Below are 19,106 nucleotides of genomic sequence, written 5' to 3' on the forward strand. Positions count from 1 at the left end.
ATTACATATATTAGAATAATAAAAAAAGAAAAGTTAAGAGTATTTAAGTTATATATATATATTACGGATTTAGAGTCTTTCTATTGATCTGGTGTATATATATTGTGTACTACTCAATATATACTAATGGTAATTAATATTGTTGGACTATATGATTAATATTCGATTTTGAATAAAAACAGATTTGAATGGAACATTATTTACTTTTTCCTCATATATAGTAGAGCTTTATTGTTTCATTTTCTCTCAGTTGAGTTCTTGCACATCACTATGACTCATGCACCACTCATTATGAATCTATTGCAAAATATCTTTGCCTCACTTTCCTCCTATTCTTCAAGAATCAATTATATGTCCACAATTTTTTTTAAAAAAAACACAGTCAAATTTTACTAGCTTAGTAGTTAATTATTTAGATATATTATAAATTTTATCAGATTTCGATGCGTGTAGATACATATATCTCGAGATACATGAGGTCAATATTAGGTGTAATTTGTGTTCTAGATACACTGTATCCAAGTGAATTTACTTATATATTAGATACATGACTATCTCTCTCCTCATCTCGTTCGCCTCCCTCCCCATCTCGTTCGCCTCTCTCCTTATTTTAGTGTATTTGGTAATAAAAATATACTCCCTCCGTCCGGAATTGTTTGTCATGTTGTGCTTATCGAAAGTCAATTTGACTAATTTTCAAAGGTAAATTAAATTGCATTAATTCGATATTTTAAACCAAAAATTAGATATTCTAAAACTATATAAAAAGTACTATAATTTATAATTATTTGCATATTAATGTGATGAAAAAATATATCTTAAATTGTTAATCAAAGTTTTTATGATTTGACTCTAAAAATAAAAATCATGACAAATAATACCAGACGAAGGAAGTATCTAATTATAAGACAGTTTTCCCTATTTTGTTTATGGAAATACTACTTTGGGCGGAGCTTCAATCAGCCCACCATAAAAATTCATATTGATCCACCCATTTAACATTGGGCCATTAATTGATACGAGTAGTTATTTGTTGCCCAATGTCAAATTAGATTGATCACAATATTGAGAATCCATGCATGCATGCATGTATATATCAAATCAAATATCCATATAGTATATATTTACCAATAAAAAAGTAACAAATTAAACTATGCTTTAAAAAATAATAATAGGATTGATATGTAACTAATAACTAGCAACACATCATAATAACAAACTCTTCAAAATTGAGCAAACCATCACCATTGATATCATATCTACCTATCATTCCTCTGCACTCATCAACACTCTTCTTCTCCCCTAACCTATGAAGCATTCTCTTTAAACTCTCTGGCGTTATGCATCCACATCCTTCCATCTCATACATCCTAAACGCCTCCTTTAACTCGCGCTCTTTCTCTTCTTTCGTCCCTCCATCTTCTACTAATCTCATAAAATCATCAAAATCTAATAACCCATCGTTATCCGAGTCATGGGCCACAATGGCTGCCTCTGCCTCCTCAAACAACAATACGTCTTTGCCTATGATCAAATCCACACATTGTTGCAACTCCAATACTGATATTTTCCCATCTCCATTCTCATCTATATGCTCAAAAAGTCGCTTGTATCCTTCCATCCTTAATTATTATCGCAAAATCACAATCACAATCAAAGAAAGTAGAGGAAGAAAAATAACACAAGAATTTATTATGAGTTCCCTAAAATGAAAGACATATATGGTCTCTTGAACAAACAAAACAAAAGTGAGAGGAAGATCAGAATAGAATTGAGAAGAAACCATATAGTCATATATATGTGTGTTTGAAAGTAGAAAAGTAAAATTAATAACGCGTGGTGTGTGTGTGTAAAGGAGATTAATATAAAAGGTGTGTTTGGTTATTGATTTATCAAATTTCGTCTACTTGGAGAAATTAAGGAAACAACATAGAAGTATCTGAGAATGTTCCAAGTTTTGTGGAAGAAGAAGATTTGGATTAGAATATTATAATTTAAAGTCAAATAAATAACCAGTAAAACATAGTATATATTCTCAGCCCTTTTATTGGGTGTAATAAAGTCCAAATTCAACGTATTCAAGGTGATATATAGAAAAGCTTTAAATAGTAGAATTTACACCTAAAAAAGATAGTATTGATTTTACCAATTACTATTAGAATTATTTAAATAAAGTACTTATATATGTTGGCTGTTCCTAACAGACAGAAATATAGAAAGTTTTAAAAACAAGGCATTTTGCTCCTTCTTTACGTTTGCTACATTATTTTGTGTTATTGTGCATTAAAAATGTTAGCATATAAATGATTCATAAACCTAAATCGAATTAGAAAATGGAGAAGGGAAACAAAAATTAGATTATATTAATTCGATATTTTAAATCAAAAATTAGATATTCTAAAACTATATGAAAAATACTGTAAATTGTAAAAAAAAAAAATTGCATATTAATATGATGAAAAAATAAATCTTAAAATATTAATTAAAATTTTTATAATTTAACTCAAAAATTAAAAATCATGACAAATAAATCGGACGGAAAAGGTAATACAATAAATCGAAAATCAAAAGAACTCTGCCGTCGTTAGGTGTGAAGGCTGTTAGTTAATATATCAATTTTCACACCATGCATGGATTATTTAATTTCATTGAACCTGTTGTAGCTCAACAAATCGACCCAAATAGATAATTCAAATTGAAAAAAAGTTATTGATTTATTGGTAATGAGTTATGTTATTGATTTAGGCGGTTTAGTAATGAGTTTTGATTTTCTTAATTTTGAGTTATTAGTTTTTAATGGTTAGAAGTTTTTTCTTTAACGGTCTAATCGATAATTCAATAGTAAATCAATAAAATTATATTTATAACATTCGGTCGATGAAGTCCTTAACTTAGAGTTTAGTTTCATATTTTTACTCTATTTGTCCCACTTTATGTGACACTTTTTATTTTTCGGGAGTCCAACAATTTAACTTTGATCGGACACTTGCGTATAAAATTTTTAAATTTTTTGAAATGAAATTTATATATTTGTAAACTACGTAAAGATTATTATATATAGTCCAAAATGTTTAAAATGATCTATGAAAAAAATACGATCAAATATACACTTGTTTGAATCTCAAAATAGGAAAAATGTCACATAAAATAAGACGGAGGGTGTATTTCTTATCGTCTCGAACTCTCGATTATTCTAAAATATATTTGTATTTGCTTTTTAAAGTAAGTGCATGTCCATGAAAATCCTGTGGACGCGGTCGATGAACTAATTTAAATTTGACACGTGTCATTTAACGTCTCTCCCAGTCGTGTGGACTGTAATTTCTCCCAATCAGATCTTTTCGTTAAGCACAACAAATACAAATAAATGTGGGACCCGATTCAATTTCTTCCACCGCTTGATGATTGACACGTGTCACACAGCTCGTGTCATTGTCGTAAATAAATCCCACATTCAGGGACAATGTTTCACTCTCCACCATCTTCGCGTCTCTAAAACCCCAATTTGCTTTCCTTAGAGAAACCCTCTTGTTTTCTCTGGGCGGCTATACAGAGAATCATTTTCCAGCCGGCGATGGCATTGCTCAGCCGTATCAGAGCGGCGGCGAAGCCACTTATTCGGACTGAATCTCTACGGTCTTACGGATCAGCTGCAGCTCAGCTAGTAGACTACGATTACGATGATTACGAATATGAAGAGTTTCAGAACCGGAGCTGCGTAATGGAGGAATCTGAGGGATCGGTTCCTCGAAGGGGAGTGCAGTGGGTGATTATGGGTGATCCTATGGCACAGAGACACGTGTATGCCCAGTGGCTCTCGAAGCTTCTAGGTGTCCCTCATATTTCCATGGGTTCACTCGTTCGCCAAGAGCTCCACCCTCGTTCTTCTCTCTACAAGCAGGTTTTGTTTTATTCTGCATTTCTGTTTGTTTGAGCTTTCAATCTATCTGCAATGGAAATATGAAAATAAAGATTGTTCTTTTAGTTATTAGCTGGTCATATTTTTGACAAATTGTTAAAATAATTGAAAGAATTAACTTTGAATTGAGGGATTGAATTACAAAATTTACATATAATTGATCTATGCTAGCTCAGAATGAAAAGTTTATAAGCTTGATTGAGCTCAAACCTTTTAATTGTTTGCTTGATTATATGATTGATCTCTGCATTAACATATAATTTACATAAGTAGAAAAGTTGCACTAAATTTGATTTCCCTTGAGAAATGTCATGTAAAATGGAACAAAGGAGTACTTTCTCTTTTGCTTTAAGATAGTCTCACATTACACCTGTTCTTTTTGTTTGTTTAACCCAATAATACTTTCCATCTTTGTTTATGGCTCAATGAAGATAGCAGATGCTGTCAACCAGGGAAAACTTGTCCCGGAAGAGGTTATATTTGGTTTATTGTCAAAGAGGCTAGAAGAAGGATATTGCAGTGGTGAAAGTGGATTCATCTTGGATGGGATTCCTCGATCAAAGATTCAAGCTGTAAGTATAGCCTCCCTTCCGTATCGTTAACATGTCTCTCTACTTCTGAGGTAGGGGTGAGGTTTGTGTGCCCTCCACAAACTCCATGGGTGAGGTTTGTGTACCCTCCACAAACTCCACTTTGTGGGATCACCGTGCGCATGTTGTTGTTGTTGTTGTTGTTGACTTCTAGTGTTCTGGACAGAATAATACATAAACTTGTTAATAAAACGTCGAAAGTAAATTTTGTTATACTTTGATCAAAGAGGCCTGTTTATTTTCAACTGATTTATGTTGAACTGGTTTGTTTTTGCAGGAGATCCTGGACAAAACTGTGGACATAGATTTAGTTCTGAATCTTAAACGCGCAGAGGATTTGGTGTCAAAGAAAGATAAAAGCACTGGGCTTTATCCACCACTGGAATTCCTCCGCATGGGGGCTTCTGGAATTAGTACCAGTCGGCAGCCAGAGGGTGGTCATTTTAGGCCTTCAAGTATCATGGAAGATGTCTCGAGGAAGAACCTGCATGTGCATGCAGAGCAGGTACCTAATGATGCTTTAAATTTTACAGTTGCAGATACTCTAAAAAAATTGATATTGTAACTTGAGATGAATGAAATTGTAGATTGCCTCTTTTAACATTCAATGAATTGGACTATAGATTCCCTCCTTAGCATTCTTGATGTGTGTAAATACTAGTGCTTGCTGAATTCAACATGCAAATGTGCTGTTTCAAAATGTCATTTTAGGCCTTCAAGTATCTTGTTTGAGGAAAAATCAAATCAAAGATCTTTTGTTTGATAGCTAATATACGGAGTACCTGATTGCTAGTTGACGTAACCACACTGAATTGTTTATATATCTATGCCATTTGTTGTGGAACTGTTGGTACTCACTTGGTCTTCTCACGTAGTTTTACTTTGTTTGTGCAAATATCTATATGTTTCAAAAGTGATGTTTCCTGCAGTTGTGATGTGATGTATGTGAATTGTATATTCGATTTGTTTAAATATTCTGTTTGATTTGTCTTTCATTTAATAGCATGATAAAACTAATTGCATGATCTTGGATCAAAATTTTCTCAGTAAAAACAACATCAACTGATACATATCACCATTCTGTCTTATATTAGGTCAACCCGCTAGAAGAATACTACAGGAAACAGAGAAAGCTCCTAGATTTTCAAGTGGCTGGAGGACCTGGAGAAACATGGCAAGGCCTTTTGGCTGCTTTGCATCTTCAGCACAGGAATGCAGTTGGTTCTACACAGTTGACCGCAGGATGCTGATCTTCATTCTTTTTGCAAGCTTACTAAGTATAGGAAATATGAGTGTAACAAACTCTAATTTTTGGGCGGGAATACATGTATTTTTGTTTAAAAGAGTACAATCTAGTTCTACTGCAGAAGAGGTGTGAGCATTAGACAAGCTTACATTATACTCTCCATATATAGATTTCTACAAAGTGCATTTTTCATGAATGCTTATGTTGTGTAAAACTTCAAATCCACATTTATTAGTTCGTGTTGTGGCAGTTGTCACCCATATGATTCTTGAATGTATCGTGTTCTGCAAAGTTTTGGCTGTAAAAAGCTATACATTGCACTTCTATACTACATGCTATATTGTCCTGATGTTGATAGTTGATAGATGGTCTGTAAAGATAGAAATAAGGACTAGAGCAATTGCCTAAGCTGCAAGCATTTATTCACAGAAGTAAAGAAGGCAGTGTACCATATTGTTGCTTACACATTTTGAGAGGTCAAAATTATATTATTCACTCTTCATCCAAACTTCCCGAAGGAGTTGATACCTAACAGCATTTCCATTTCCGCTACCTTCTGCTATCCTACTGGATTTTACAAGAGGTGAAGTTGCAATGCCCTCAGAAATGATAAAGTTCAAATCTAGTTGGTCCAGTTCATCATCGCTTGTGTATGACTTCTTGAGCACTGAAGATTTGCTTCGTCTCAGCTGAGAATGGTGACTAACATCACCTAATAGACCATCAACTGAAGCTGTTGAAGGTGGCTTATAAGCTACAGGAGCTGCTGTGCATGGGTAGCTCATGACAGAATCTTCTTCGGCATCAAAAGGATCCTAACCAGAAAAAATTGCAGACAACTCTTGGTTCGTTGTATTGTAATAACAAAAAATGCTTAATTCATCAACTTTACTCCAAACTATAGCATGGGAAAATGAACAAAGTCAAAGAGATGATATGAGCTTACCTCGGAGTTAAGAGCTTCAAGTACAACTTCATGTATTGGATCAGGGCAAAACTCATCCGGGACAAAAACATTAAGAACCCTTCTGATTATGATCGGACCAAATGTGGGACAGACCTGAAGAGTAAGGCTCAAGGAGAAAGAAATATGAACAATTGGAAGCAAACAAAATAAACATGACATTTTTAAGGTTATGAGATGAACCTCTTTCCTTATTGTCCTACTTAACAACATATCCTTTGGAAGCAGCATAAGATCACTCAGTGCGTTAAGGAGATTGAAAGACTCGGAAGAGGAATCGTATTCACTCCCATCATCTTCATTATCTGCTCTACTTTCATCGTCTACTGAATTGGCACCACCGCTGCCAACAAGTTCAGTGATCCATCTGGACCAATTCCCTATCTGCAATCCATATGACAGAAACATCATAACATTATAAAAAGTTGGTTTATTTCTTGAGGTAAAAAAGAAGGAGAAGTGACAAAGGGAAATACTCTTGCTATTATGCATCAAGATAAGTAGTAGACTTACAATCATGTATACATAAAAACTCTAACTGGAAAAGTTCAACCAAGACGCTCACCGCAATTTTCAGTTGTGCACCTGCCCCAAAGCTAGCTTTTCCAGCTGGAATGGGAAGCACCTCAGCATCACTAATGGGGTCTGATATAGGATCCGAAGGCATCTCATCAGAAGACACTCGAAGGATAGCATTGAATATAGCTACGTCCAATCTAGCCACACATTGTTCCATTATCTGGTTTTCATGAACATTAATTAGCAGCAAAGATGGACCGATATCAAGACCATCACAGTTTGATCCACATTAAACCTATTGAAAGAAAGAAAAAACTTGGGATATGCAGGAGGTGCTTGTACAATTGGAATGAAAGGTGGTCAGACCATACCAATTTAGAGAGAAAATGCAAACAACCACATTCATGTCCTCCGGCTCGAATAGGGCAAATCCTTTCACAGGCATGTCTCAAGGCTTTCTTCCAAAGCTCCAACGAAAAGTTTCCATGCTCTTCAGCACCTGAACTAGACGCCGTACTGCTAAATTTGTTTATCTCTGGACCCATGTCATTACAGATTGCTGTTGCAGCACCAGACTGCATATATGGAATGAGCGTCTGAAAAAATAAAAAAAATGAATAAACCACAGTAGAGTTAGGTAGTGGTTCTTCAGGTTCAAAAATCAATAAATGACGTCTTTAGGATTCATTTTATGCCTCTGTGCTTTAGGAGGTTGTGGGGAGATCGAGAGAGAGGGAGACACCTGCCACCAAATAGATTCAATGATGCGGGAGAATATCCAAGCCTCAATTTTCTCAAGTGCTCTTATAAATGTAACAGGGTCCTCCCAATTGCCTAAGCTCTCACAAATGTCATTTCTGACATCATTGCTGGAGCAAGACTCCCACTTAAGTGGAGAAAATTTCTTCTTCTTGTCCTTGACAACAGTTTTTTCAGGCATACTATCAGCAGAAAGAGGTATCTGTTGCTGCCCATGGAATTTGGTTATAGTTGCTCTCAGCACCACTGAATTTGATAGCCAGAAAGTTAACCTGTGGTCAGACCAAATAAGTGAATCCGTATGAAGAAACAAATAACTGTATTGTGCATGCATTACAGTAAATATTTCTGGAGACCATCATAATTAAGAACTTCGGATAGCGCCCATGAGAGTGCTTCTACATTTCATATTTAAATCCTTTTAAGCTGAACAATTTGGTCCCATAAGAAAAAAGTCGACTAATAAATAAAACTACTCTAAAGGCACCTAGGTAATAACTATAACTGTTTGTCTGAATGCAGATATTACATCAGAACTTCAAACCTGCTTGTCTGAATGCAGATAATACATTAGAAAGTGAGGACTGAAAAGTACCTAGCAACATCATTTCCACATGCCTTTGCAACCAAATATATTCCAGATATAGCACTCTTAGCAGCATTTCCCCTTTTTAATACAGAATTTTCTTTATAGGCATGTAGATAGAACCTAGACAGGCGTCTAGCCGGAGCATGGACCTTATTCGCGGAATATCCATGCTCTGCAACAACGGAATAAAGGCCAACTTCAATAGCAGCAGACTCTCTCAGTTCTTCTTCAAGCATCTTTACTCTTTGCTCCAGCTTATGGATTTTGCTTTCCAAAAGAATGTTTGTGGTATCCCTAGGACTCACTTTTTGATCTTTTCTTTCATTGCTTGAAAAACCTTTAACACCTTTTGGAGTATCTTGCACTAGAAGCTGATCACTCCCGACAGATCCATCCCTATTTGATTCTGATGATGACCTGACTGACATCACATGCTTTAATATCTCGTTTTGGGGAGTAGTACTCTTTGCTCCAGAACTGTCCCGGTAAGCAGAAACTGCACCAGTTTCCTTCAGGACAGGTACTAGAGTAGCCTCTTCGGGGTAGCAACTGACTGACTCATCCTTTTTGCATCGCCCTTTATTTTCCAAGATTTCTTTTTCATGCTCATTCTCCTGGTGTTGCCCTCCATTATGAGGACTACATTGTTGACTATTTTCCCGATGATCCTCACTGTTTCCATTTTGAGTAGCTGCATCTCTTGCATCATCACACAGCCCATTAAGAGATGGAGTTGAAGTGTTCTCTTCAATTTCATTGTCGGAGAAATTACTAACCGTGTTCACAAAGTTACTACTCTCATCTGTGATGTGCAGAACTGGACAGGCTTTTTCAGCTGGATGAGCATCGAAAAAGCCCTCCTCAGAGCTCCGCCGACAGGATATTTCACCACCACTTTCATCACTGGCCACTATTTGTTCTACACATTGTGCTTGTTTGTCCTGTTTGATCAACATGCAGTCATTCTGAGTATCTCCGGTTATACTACTCACATTAGATGTTGCATACTGAGTGCTACTACTAGCACCAATTTTCTTTGAGATCCACGCCAGATCAAAAGACAAATCAGTTGAGGTGTGAGACAAACTTCCTTGCAATCTTGAAGGAGATTTTGTCCCTTGCTTTTTTTCCATATTCTTAAGCCTTCTCTTATCATCTAATACATTTTCATATTCGTCTTGTCCCGGGCTACTTTTTACTCCCGTAAATCTTTCCTGCAATTAAGTGCCAGATGGGTATCAAACTAGCTAAGTTTTTCATTACATAGGAAAAGCAACATTATATAACCAACCATTCATGTTAAAATGATGCAAACTTGTACAGAGTGCATTTAATTTAAAATGCTTCGATTCGATAGGTCATGAACCTCTTAACTCTAATGATGCAAACTTCTACAAAGTACATTAATTAAAAATGCATGCTACGGCAGTCTGGAAGTAACATAAAGGAAGAATCCCATTCAGATATAAGTGATTCCACAGCAGAAGTTATTGATAGAAAAGCAAGCATTATACCTCTCCTTGAGGTGGTGAGCCATAGTTGGAGCCGTTGGTTGAAGAAGAAACAGGCAATGATAAGTGAGAAGAAACATCATCATCAGTATATGAAGCAAACTCAGCTTCCTCTGCATATTCTTCACTCAGTAATCTAGAAAGAGATCCATTTCGGTCCATCGATGCTTCTCTTTTCAAGCTGTCCCTCAAGGATGGCCTCATACGACACCTCTCAACTAGCTGAATTTTCAGGAAAAGAAGGGGCTGTGCTGAGTTCCTGTAAGTTCGCTTGCAGTTAATGGGGGGACATATGCTCAAACTTTCTCTAATAACACCATAGTCTGCCAAGTCAATTGTAGCAGTTCCTAAATGCTGACCTTTCACAGTCTTATCACGCCGGGGTTCATATAAGTGGAATTCAATGCAATTCTTTTGGTAAGTGTCACCATCTCCACTTTTAAAGGAAGTTTCCCTTAACAGTGTCACAGGAAGTCTAAAAGACTCATCGAATTCAATTCTTCCGTCACCAATACCAGAACCAGTTCCCAACGATGGCACAACTTGATTAGTAGATCCAGAGAGCTTATCACCATATTGCCATTCGATTAGAACAGCACGAGGCGTATTCAGTGACTGTGAGGCTGGCCAAGGTTTAATCTCCTTAATATGGATTAGATATTCGACTTGAACTGACGGGCTATTCCTAGTCCTAGTTTTCAGTCCCAAAACCATGATTTCAGAAACAAAGACAAGGAATGGTCATCAATCGGATGATATGAGTCTGCAAATAAAAAATAGAAAACTCATCTTCAAGTTGTACGAAAGACCAAGATATTCCAAACTTAAAAGAAATTTGATCCTATCAACAACTCAGCCTACTCTTGGGAGGACCAGTTAGTCTCAAGTTAGTCTGAACTTGAAGAATCAAATGATTTCTTAGGCTTAGAAACTCGAGTACTTCGTTAACAGTGTTTCCATTTACTTGACAGTTCTAACTTGTGGGTGCTCAAGTCAACTGAACACATTAAGTATACAAGACCTTAGAAATCAATACAAGAAAAGAAGCTCAAAACAAAAATATACAACATTTGGTCACCAGAAAAAGTATAAGGGACAGAGATTGAAAGAGCAGAGAAGTAGTAGATTGGCAGAGTAACAGAAGAGAATGAGAGTAACCCCATCTCGAATAAAGCAAAAACGAAGACTAAACAGCTACATCACAAATTCACAATGTGGCATGAAGTACAGTAACATCACTGAGAAAATGAAAAAGAAATGACTTACATAGAACATTACACCAGAAATATCAAGATTTTTCCCAAGAGAAAATGAGAAACTTTGCACTTCCATAGAAACATTAAACCAGAAAATCAAATGAAAGGCAGGCCAAGATGGTACCTTTTTTTCTTTTTTCCCCCACACAGCAAAGGGATTAGTGATTAACTATTCATGAGAAGAAGAAAAAAACAAAAACCAGGTGGGGGTGCCTTTGAGTTGTGTGAGTGAGTGAGAAAAAGAATGTCTTTTTCCTATTGGAAAATATACAAGACCCAAAGGAGGAGGGAGGTGGGTTGTCGTGTGCTTGATTACTTTACTCATTTTGGATTTTAACATTAAAGGTCATTTAAGATTGTTCAATTACACAAGCCTGCCTGTACATTATTATTTTATTTTGCTCCAAAACAAGAAACACAACTACTGTACAGATGACACTGTTGTCCCTAAACTAAACGAGTAAAAGTGAACAAGTAAATTATTTTCATTAAATTGACTGTGTCAGCCACTGATTGGCAGGTGCCAAGCAAAACAAGGTGAGGTAATGACAATGGCAGAGACAAATGTGGACCTGGAGTAAGAGATACCAAACATAAATGTTCGTCCGTGAATCAAGTACTAGTACTATTTTAGTTTCTATGCACTTTTCTTTTTATTCTCATACAAATTCCTCTTCATTCTGTTATCTAATATCTTCACAAAAATATTGATATAAATTCCTCTTCATTCTGTTATGCTCAGCCTAATATCGTCACAAAAATGTACTTTAAACTAGAATTTATTTATTTACTATACGATTTAGTGTCAAGTCAAAAAATATAGACAAAAAAAGGAAGTGTTATTTGCTTGATTTTAGCGCTCCTTGTACTACCATTGAAGGTTTTTTTTGACTTTTTAGAGTCATTTTGCTATTTATTGTTTGCCTTTCTTTTCATATCAACATCATTTCAATTGTACCACCTATTATGCTCCACAACAAATAAAGTTGTTATAATTGCACCACCTAAGGCAAAACGCCATACTATGCGTTTTTTGTTTTACTTTTTTTTTTAATATAAAAAAGAATGACAACTTCAAATATTTTTTGTGACTTTTAAAATATCATAATTATCTAACATTATTAAAGCTAAATCGAGTATCATAAGTAGGTACATCCACCAGTAAAATTATTTTTGTGAACTGTACTTGAACTACATAACTTTACATCCATCACTATCGAAAATCTATGATTTATGAACTGAAATGTGCCCTTTTCTTATGCTCACTAGTATCTTTTTCTACTTTGTTGTACTGTGGCAAGTTAACAGTAAGCACAATTTTTTTTGCTCTTTTTGACCACAAAAAAAAAAAGAAACTATTGCTCTTATTGGGCACACATTTAAAGGGAAAGTGACTGGTCACCTTGAGTATGATGTAAAAGCAAGGAAAGAAAATCGGCAAAAAATTCACCAACATCTATTGGTAACACTAACAGCTACCATAACAGGTGTGTAAATTAAACATTTGAACACTTCATTTTCCAGAAACGCAGCTCCTCTTTGAAAGAGAGTTTCATGCTTGAGCTGCGTCACTGGCTGCACGTTAAAGTTGCTCCTCGTCATGAAGTTAAACGATTTTGTGGAACAAAGAATAGAAACCTGCAGGAAATGAGTGGTCGGATTTAAGATGGAATCAGCAATCAGCATAAGGTGGTAATGTGCAAAATTCCACAATCAAAGCAGTCACAAGTTTGGCAACAGGGAACTTGTACTCGAATTTAAGAAAATAGAAAATGAGGTAGAGGAAAGGGAATGTTGTTTCAGCTATAACAAGATGAGATACTTAAAATGTAGAAAAACTAACAACAGAGAGAGAATAAGAGAGATGTAGTGTTACCTGCAAGAGAATAGATTTCAGCTATGGTTTTTGGTGTCAGCTGAAACCGCTTCAAGATATGATATAACAAGATCTGCTGCATTGCATCCAGAAGATAATGCTTTGCCAACTGACAATCCCCCCTTGTGGTTACCTACCATGGTAGAGTTCATGTCAAAGTAGAGTAGACATAAATTATTAACTGGGATTTAAGTCGGTGGAAACTCAACTCAGCTTCAGCTTTCATGCCAAGCAAATCAATGCTAAGTAGGCATATGCTAGATAAAAGCATTCTAAGAGTGTATTTGGCTTTGAAGCACACAGAGGTGATCTCAGACAGAAGAATATTTACCAAGTTAAAGGTGACATGATACATGGCCTATAGTAGAGTATGTTGCGAACCTTACTCGTTGAAAAGAAGCTGCATCTAGGGGAAGAAAAGAAGATGCTATTTCAAGCAAAAAAATTTGAAATATTACCTGCATAGAATAATCCAGGAAGGCTTTTCTCCATTTTGTCAATTGCGTCTAGGACTGAATCATAGTTATGCCCGTACAATGGAAATGCTTTACTCCAGCATAAATGACTACAAATAAAGAAATAACCAGCTTTTCAAAATCTCAAATTTTCAAAGCAAAGCCTGCAGACGCTTGAATTAGATCAGCTATATACTAAGAATTCACGTACTTCACATATGTTGGCTCTCCCTCAGCACCCAACAACTGCTTAAGGTCAGAAGTTACTATCTCTTTCAGCTCAGTCCTGTGAATAAAGAATTTAACATCTTTTATTTGACTGGAAAAGTTGACAGCAACATCATCAATAAGTATAATAGGAACAAAGTAAAAGAGACTGCAACAAAATTGAAATTATAGAAACCTCGAGGCTTTCGCGAGTTCTCTATTTCGGCTTCCACCAACAAATGTAGTATAGAGATAGACATTGTTGGGTGCACGATCTGGAAACATCATAGAAGAGAAGAGGGTGCCTGTGTGCAGTGCAGAAGTAATAAGGACACGGCAGTTTTTAGCTACCTACACTTCTTAACATAATACCTAAGCATTACCTAGTGTCTTCAGACCATGTTTTTGCTCCTGGGAGGGTACAAGCACTCCAAAACCCTCAAGGGGATGCTTTACACTCTCCTTCTTAAATGTGGTTATAACAACAGATAGTGGTACATAATCGACCTGCACATTGTATGCTCAGCTACACTGCAAAACATAATAGTTCATACAAATATACACAGTACATAACATATAGCTTCAGACTTGACCCTTCATATAATAACTCTTCTCAAGATACACTGACGGAAAATAGGGTTCCAGGTAAATATAGTGTTTGTTCAACTTTCTACTCTTGGAACTGAGACCGAGTTACTTCAAAAGTTCACTTGAATTAAGGCATTAACTGAGGAAATGAATGCAATATCATGTGGAAAGACATTTTCGTTTGCTGACATGAGGTTATTCTACAAAGCAAGAATGCCCATACTATACAAACACCAAATGACCAGAGAAGCACAAACCTCAGGAATAAAGTTGAGCAGAAATGGATTTCCTCTCTTAGCAATCTTCATACTCTTAACGTCACAGAGAGGGGCCTAATTTACATAAGAATAGTCAATAACGGCAACATTTAACATCTGCACAGGACTCAGGTATTCAAGGGTCCTTCATTACAAGAATTGAACAATCACATGTTATGAGACTGAGGTTGAATGAAGCTAGTTGAATCAAAGCAAATACAAGGAATCAATCATTCCAGTCTCTCACCGTCATAATTACAGCATCAAATGATTCTTCTTCTGCTTGCCGCTTGTGTGGAGAGGCAGAAAAAATTGACCAGCTATCTATCCCAGAGTCCCCACTACAGCTACAAGATAATTCCAGAACTCTAGAGTTTAGCCTAAGTTCATCTTCTTTGAGATTTTTGCATATTGCGTCAGTAAGTGTCTGCAAAACATTTGGATGAGATAACACTAGGATGAAAGATAACTAACAGAAATCACAGGATTGAGTTTCTATAAGACATAAGTGATGCCAATAGTCCACTACGCATTTATCTATATAATCTATCATTAAGAATAATTTTTTTCATGAGAATAGATAAAGAGAATGAGTCGAAGTAGTCAAGTTTGGTATATCATCCCTTTACACCTACCTCCTATGTTAGAAACTTATAAGTAAGAAATCACCCAGACAGGGACAAGATTTACAAGTCAGATCTAGTGTGTGAAGTGCATGCTGAAATATTAGACAAGTCATCCGTGGAATCAGATAGATGGCTGACCCTGAAATGATACATGATGCATAAAAGATGTGGTTGTAAAAGTTTAAATTTTCTGCCCTTTACCTTCAATGCATGAAGAAAAAGAGAACAAAAGGATACTTACTTGCATTCCGCCCAAAAATGAAAAGGACCCCCGCTGGCGCTTCTTATTTACTGAAGTTCTGGGTGGCCCTTGTTTCTTTTCCTTTATAGGAGATAACTTAGATCGAATTGCCCCAACTATGACTGAACCAAACCTAGCAAGTTTTGACACCAAATCCCATAAAAGAACTATTTGGATGATTATTTATACTTTTGCAAAGGAGTTTGCTCAACAAATTGCATACTCTATCAACAAAAAGAGTTTTACAGTAGCACCTCTGAAACTGTGGGACAAGGAAGCAAGGAGAATGATTTCCAACCCATGTGATGGCAGAAATTTGGACGTACATACCTTTTCTCTAAATTCCACAAGTCTGGAAATGAAAGGTGCATCTGTGTCAGAAGGAAAGAAAACAATGAAATTGGAGTGATAACCAGAATGATGCCTAAGTATCATGACCTAAATCTATGGTTCACGAAATATACTAGCTACACACCAAGTTTACATTGCCCTCCCCCAGTTAACCATTTTTACTTAATTGTAGGAGAAATTGTGTAACTATACAATGGCATATTGACCCATTATCTTATCCTCTCTGAGGTTTGTGTTAGAAAAATATAGGACGGACAAACAAGCAATATAGACGAATACTCACTGAAAGCGAGTCAGGATCACCACCACATGTTCCAGCAACAAAAGGGTCAATTAGATAGTCGACAACCTAGCAGGTAACAAGAAAACATATGGATATTAGGTATTTAATTAAAGTTATTATATACAGTGAGATTTTCTTTTGTAATGGAACATCAGAAGATTCGAGGAGCATAGAGGCAAAGTCAATCAAAGGTAAGCAAACCTCCTTTCCAAAATGACGCTGGAAGAATCCACTGACACTGCATATAATAGGATTGGTATGTCAATTAAACTTGCCCTTACGATTTATTTGGCAGTAGAAAGCCCGACTAGATTGACTAAGTGCAAAGCATGTGAATGTGATGCAGCTAGTAAATAAAATCACCATAAAAATATATGTAGATTATGGAACAGACATGTCCATGCAGACACTATAGTGGTAATTGCTGTTATAAACAACGGGAAGAGGCTAGATTTAAGGAGGGAATAAAGAAAGCACATGGAAAATAGTGGCTCGGGTATAATATCTTATACCTTTCGTGTTTGTCAGACACCTTTGTAAGCTTTTTATTCTTCCACAAAAGTGGCTCGAAAAGCATCTGAAGCTGCAGTTATTAAGCTATCTTATAAGAAAATATTCTTGAAAGTTAACCATCATTGCTCACAATAGGATAGAAATAAATGAGATATAAGATGAAAAGGGAATATATGAATATGATATATGTATTTTTATGAAGGTCTTCACTACACTATTCACTGTTAATAATCACTTCAAGTCTGATGTCATGATACACATAGAATTGTTTTGGCTTTTGATCTAAGTTCTGACGTTCCTTAACTCCAAAAGAACAATTTCCAATGTTGTCTCCAAAAACCTAACTTCAGAAACCAATACTTTCGGAATATGATCCAGAAGTACAATGTCTAAATCACTTAGACCAACTACATATTTTCACTGAAATTTGGGTCTTTAACCTGTCAAAAATTCACCTAATCGGTTAAACCATTTTTCGAGGTGAAATGTATTTCAAGATATCATTCTCAAAAAAAAATTAAAATAAAATTCATGATATTTCCAAAAATTAAAGCCCCAAGTGTATTTGCCTCAAGAAACTATTGATTGGTAGAAAGGATCACCAATATGTATATAGGCAAATTGTCAATTATAATTATTAAGCTTATGCAGGCAATTTACCATGTCTTTATCTCGAAATCACTATAAACACTCATTTTATTTAAACAGCAAGAAATTGCATTTTACAGACAGTTCTGAGGGGATCCGCAAAGAAGCTATATTGCTAAAAACGAGAAGTAAATTTTGGTACACAAATCTCGCTAAGCCATGGTAAACATAAACTCATCATTCAAACTTCAAACAGGTTAAAAACAAGACTTGAAGATAAGAAGATATAAGATTACAATCCTGTTTGAACATTGATGTTTCATTGATACTTCCCAAAGGAGCAAGTTGAAAGACTCAACATGAATTTATCAAAATCTATACCTAAATCAGGAAGGTAGGATGACCCACATACCTTTGATCCAGTGGAAAGAAAATTGCTTTTGAATAGGTCAAATGGATTTGAAGGTATCTGGAATTAAAAACCTAGCTTAGAACATGAGTAATCACAAAACACCAAAAGCACCATGTTGGGAGAATGCAAGTAAAGCTGAACAACTCAGAGAAACATGCAAGTTAATAAGCTTTCCATGGAAAAAACTAACCAGAGTAGGAGTACCATTTCTGGCAATGTAGCGCTTGTTCTGTGAAAGTGGCTGCAGAGTGAAAGCAGTTAGAATCTGAGCTTAAAGTCTAAAGTCATGGAAATTTTCAAGACTCTAAAGCGTATCACATAGTTCAAAAATGAACCAAGGGCTTCTTTCAAAGGTTATAACACATAATTAAAGCAGTAACCCTTACGAATTGTTGTTTTTCTCGGAGTCCAAGCGAATCAAGCAAAAATGTGACATCACCTTCACTTTCAGTCTGCATAAGATCCAAAGATACTTGTTTACTAGTTTATCCAAATTGGAAACAATGCACACAATTCAAATGCAAATTAGGAATAAAAATACCATAGTATTTGCGCCTTCATCCCATATTAGGCCATCTTGACTCAGGCTTCGTAACTTCCCTCCAGCTCTCCCTTCTGCTTCAAATACTGTGACATTCAAGCCATGAACTTTCAACTTGTATGCTGCAGCAAGTCCACTTGAATATTAAATAAGTTAGTGGCATCAACTTAAAAAGTTGAATGAAAACTGAAGCTTTAAGAGTTTACATAGCAAAATACTATACGCAGAGAATTGGAAAATTAGGTAAAGTTAAACTGATATGATACAACAATTGCAGAAGCTAAAGAAACCTGACGCCAGCACCAATGACTGCAACTCTCTCTACAACAAAAATTGCGTCAATTTTGCTTGGGATATAATGGAATTGCAGAGAAATAAATGGGATAAAGAAGATTACTTTGTTTATCTTCTCCGGCAGATGGAGCCATCGGAACTCAAAAGTGCAAAATTTGGGGCAAACTCAAATATTTGCCTTATAAGACAATGTTCAAAAATGAAATATTACTATAACATAGAAAAAAAATCCAAATCATATCCTATCATGTATTATATAGTACTATTATTCTATAACATAAATTATTTTTGTAATCGGAAGTAAAGTCAAAAATTGTAACAAGACTTTCTCCTTTTAATTTTATTATTTATATATATAACTATGACATATTATAAATTTATAATTAATGTAAATATCTCTTAAAGTCATCCAATTAGTGGTAAGTGTGTATTGATCAAAGCAGTTCATTTAACTTATTTGTTATCGGTATAAAAAGGAATCTAAATATCTCATAAAGGTCATTCAAATAGGGGTTTGTATC

At 35.6% G+C, this 19,106-nt stretch overlaps 4 protein-coding genes across 9 annotated transcripts; 1 reads left to right on the plus strand and 3 right to left on the minus strand.

Moving 5' to 3' along the window:
- Positions 1–1,195: 1,195 nt before the first annotated feature.
- Positions 1,196–1,621, minus strand: LOC101267202 (putative calcium-binding protein CML19). Its single transcript, XM_004234180.5, has one exon. The coding sequence runs from the start codon at positions 1,619–1,621 to the stop codon at positions 1,196–1,198; it is 426 nt and encodes a 141-aa protein (XP_004234228.1).
- A 1,922-nt stretch (positions 1,622–3,543) lies between these two features.
- On the plus strand, positions 3,544–5,969 carry LOC101251751 (nucleoside/nucleotide kinase superfamily protein). Its single transcript, NM_001348377.1, is given in 4 exon segments — positions 3,544–3,901; positions 4,351–4,491; positions 4,787–5,014; positions 5,604–5,969. Coding segments are annotated over 4 exon segments (852 nt in total). The 5' UTR covers positions 3,544–3,574; the 3' UTR covers positions 5,760–5,969.
- Positions 5,970–6,155: 186 nt separating this feature from the next.
- On the minus strand, positions 6,156–11,854 carry LOC101267486 (uncharacterized). 3 transcript variants are annotated; one of them, XM_069296084.1, is made up of 10 exons: positions 11,364–11,590; positions 10,457–10,860; positions 10,101–10,356; positions 8,593–9,800; positions 7,981–8,269; positions 7,610–7,834; positions 7,285–7,458; positions 6,903–7,103; positions 6,702–6,815; positions 6,156–6,570 (listed from the first exon to the last, which is right to left on the minus strand). In XM_069296084.1, the coding sequence occupies exons 3-10, from the start codon at positions 10,299–10,301 to the stop codon at positions 6,244–6,246; spliced, it is 2,739 nt and encodes a 912-aa protein (XP_069152185.1). In that variant the 5' UTR covers positions 10,302–10,356; positions 10,457–10,860; positions 11,364–11,590; the 3' UTR covers positions 6,156–6,243. The 3 variants fall into 3 exon arrangements, with proteins under 3 accessions (XP_069152185.1, XP_004234229.2, XP_010317388.2); XM_004234181.5 differs by having other exon boundaries at positions 10,101–10,860; positions 11,364–11,854; XM_010319086.4 differs by having other exon boundaries at positions 10,101–10,860; positions 11,478–11,672.
- Positions 11,855–12,490: 636 nt separating this feature from the next.
- LOC101251358 (protoporphyrinogen oxidase-like protein) lies at positions 12,491–18,942 on the minus strand. Of its 4 annotated transcripts, none has more exons than XM_010319088.4 (19): positions 18,689–18,942; positions 18,582–18,612; positions 18,292–18,413; positions 18,137–18,202; positions 17,941–17,991; positions 17,751–17,807; positions 16,750–16,820; positions 16,439–16,475; positions 16,238–16,303; positions 15,934–15,974; positions 15,604–15,736; positions 14,984–15,163; positions 14,737–14,811; positions 14,275–14,398; positions 14,088–14,196; positions 13,896–13,970; positions 13,688–13,794; positions 13,230–13,362; positions 12,491–12,991 (listed from the first exon to the last, which is right to left on the minus strand). In XM_010319088.4, exons 3-18 carry the CDS (start codon positions 18,292–18,294, stop codon positions 13,247–13,249), a joined length of 1,311 nt encoding a protein of 436 aa, XP_010317390.2. In that variant the 5' UTR covers positions 18,295–18,413; positions 18,582–18,612; positions 18,689–18,942; the 3' UTR covers positions 12,491–12,991; positions 13,230–13,246.
- Between the last annotated feature and the right edge of the window lie 164 nt (positions 18,943–19,106).

This window comes from Solanum lycopersicum, chromosome 3 (assembly GCF_036512215.1).
Source record: "Solanum lycopersicum chromosome 3, SLM_r2.1".
Lineage (NCBI taxonomy): Eukaryota > Viridiplantae > Streptophyta > Magnoliopsida > Solanales > Solanaceae > Solanum > Solanum lycopersicum.

Excerpts from the sequence above, each read along its gene's own strand:
- LOC101267202 (XM_004234180.5), bottom strand. The coding sequence starts at position 1,621 with ATGGAAGGATACAAGCGACTTTTTGAGCATATAGATGAGAATGGAGAT.
- LOC101267486 (XM_004234181.5), bottom strand. The coding sequence starts at position 10,811 with ATGGTTTTGGGACTGAAAACTAGGACTAGGAATAGCCCGTCAGTTCAA. Across the intron at positions 7,835-7,980 it reads TTGAATCTATTTGGTGGCAG|ACGCTCATTCCATATATGCA; the intron begins GTGTCTCCCTCT and ends TTATTTTTTCAG. Across the intron at positions 6,571-6,701 it reads TTGAAGCTCTTAACTCCGAG|GATCCTTTTGATGCCGAAGA; the intron begins GTAAGCTCATAT and ends TTTTCTGGTTAG.
- LOC101251358 (XM_010319088.4), bottom strand. Across the intron at positions 17,992-18,136 it reads TCCGAGAAAAACAACAATTC|CCACTTTCACAGAACAAGCG; the intron begins GTAAGGGTTACT and ends TTCACTCTGCAG. Across the intron at positions 13,971-14,087 it reads GAACTCGCGAAAGCCTCGAG|GACTGAGCTGAAAGAGATAG; the intron begins GTTTCTATAATT and ends CTTTATTCACAG.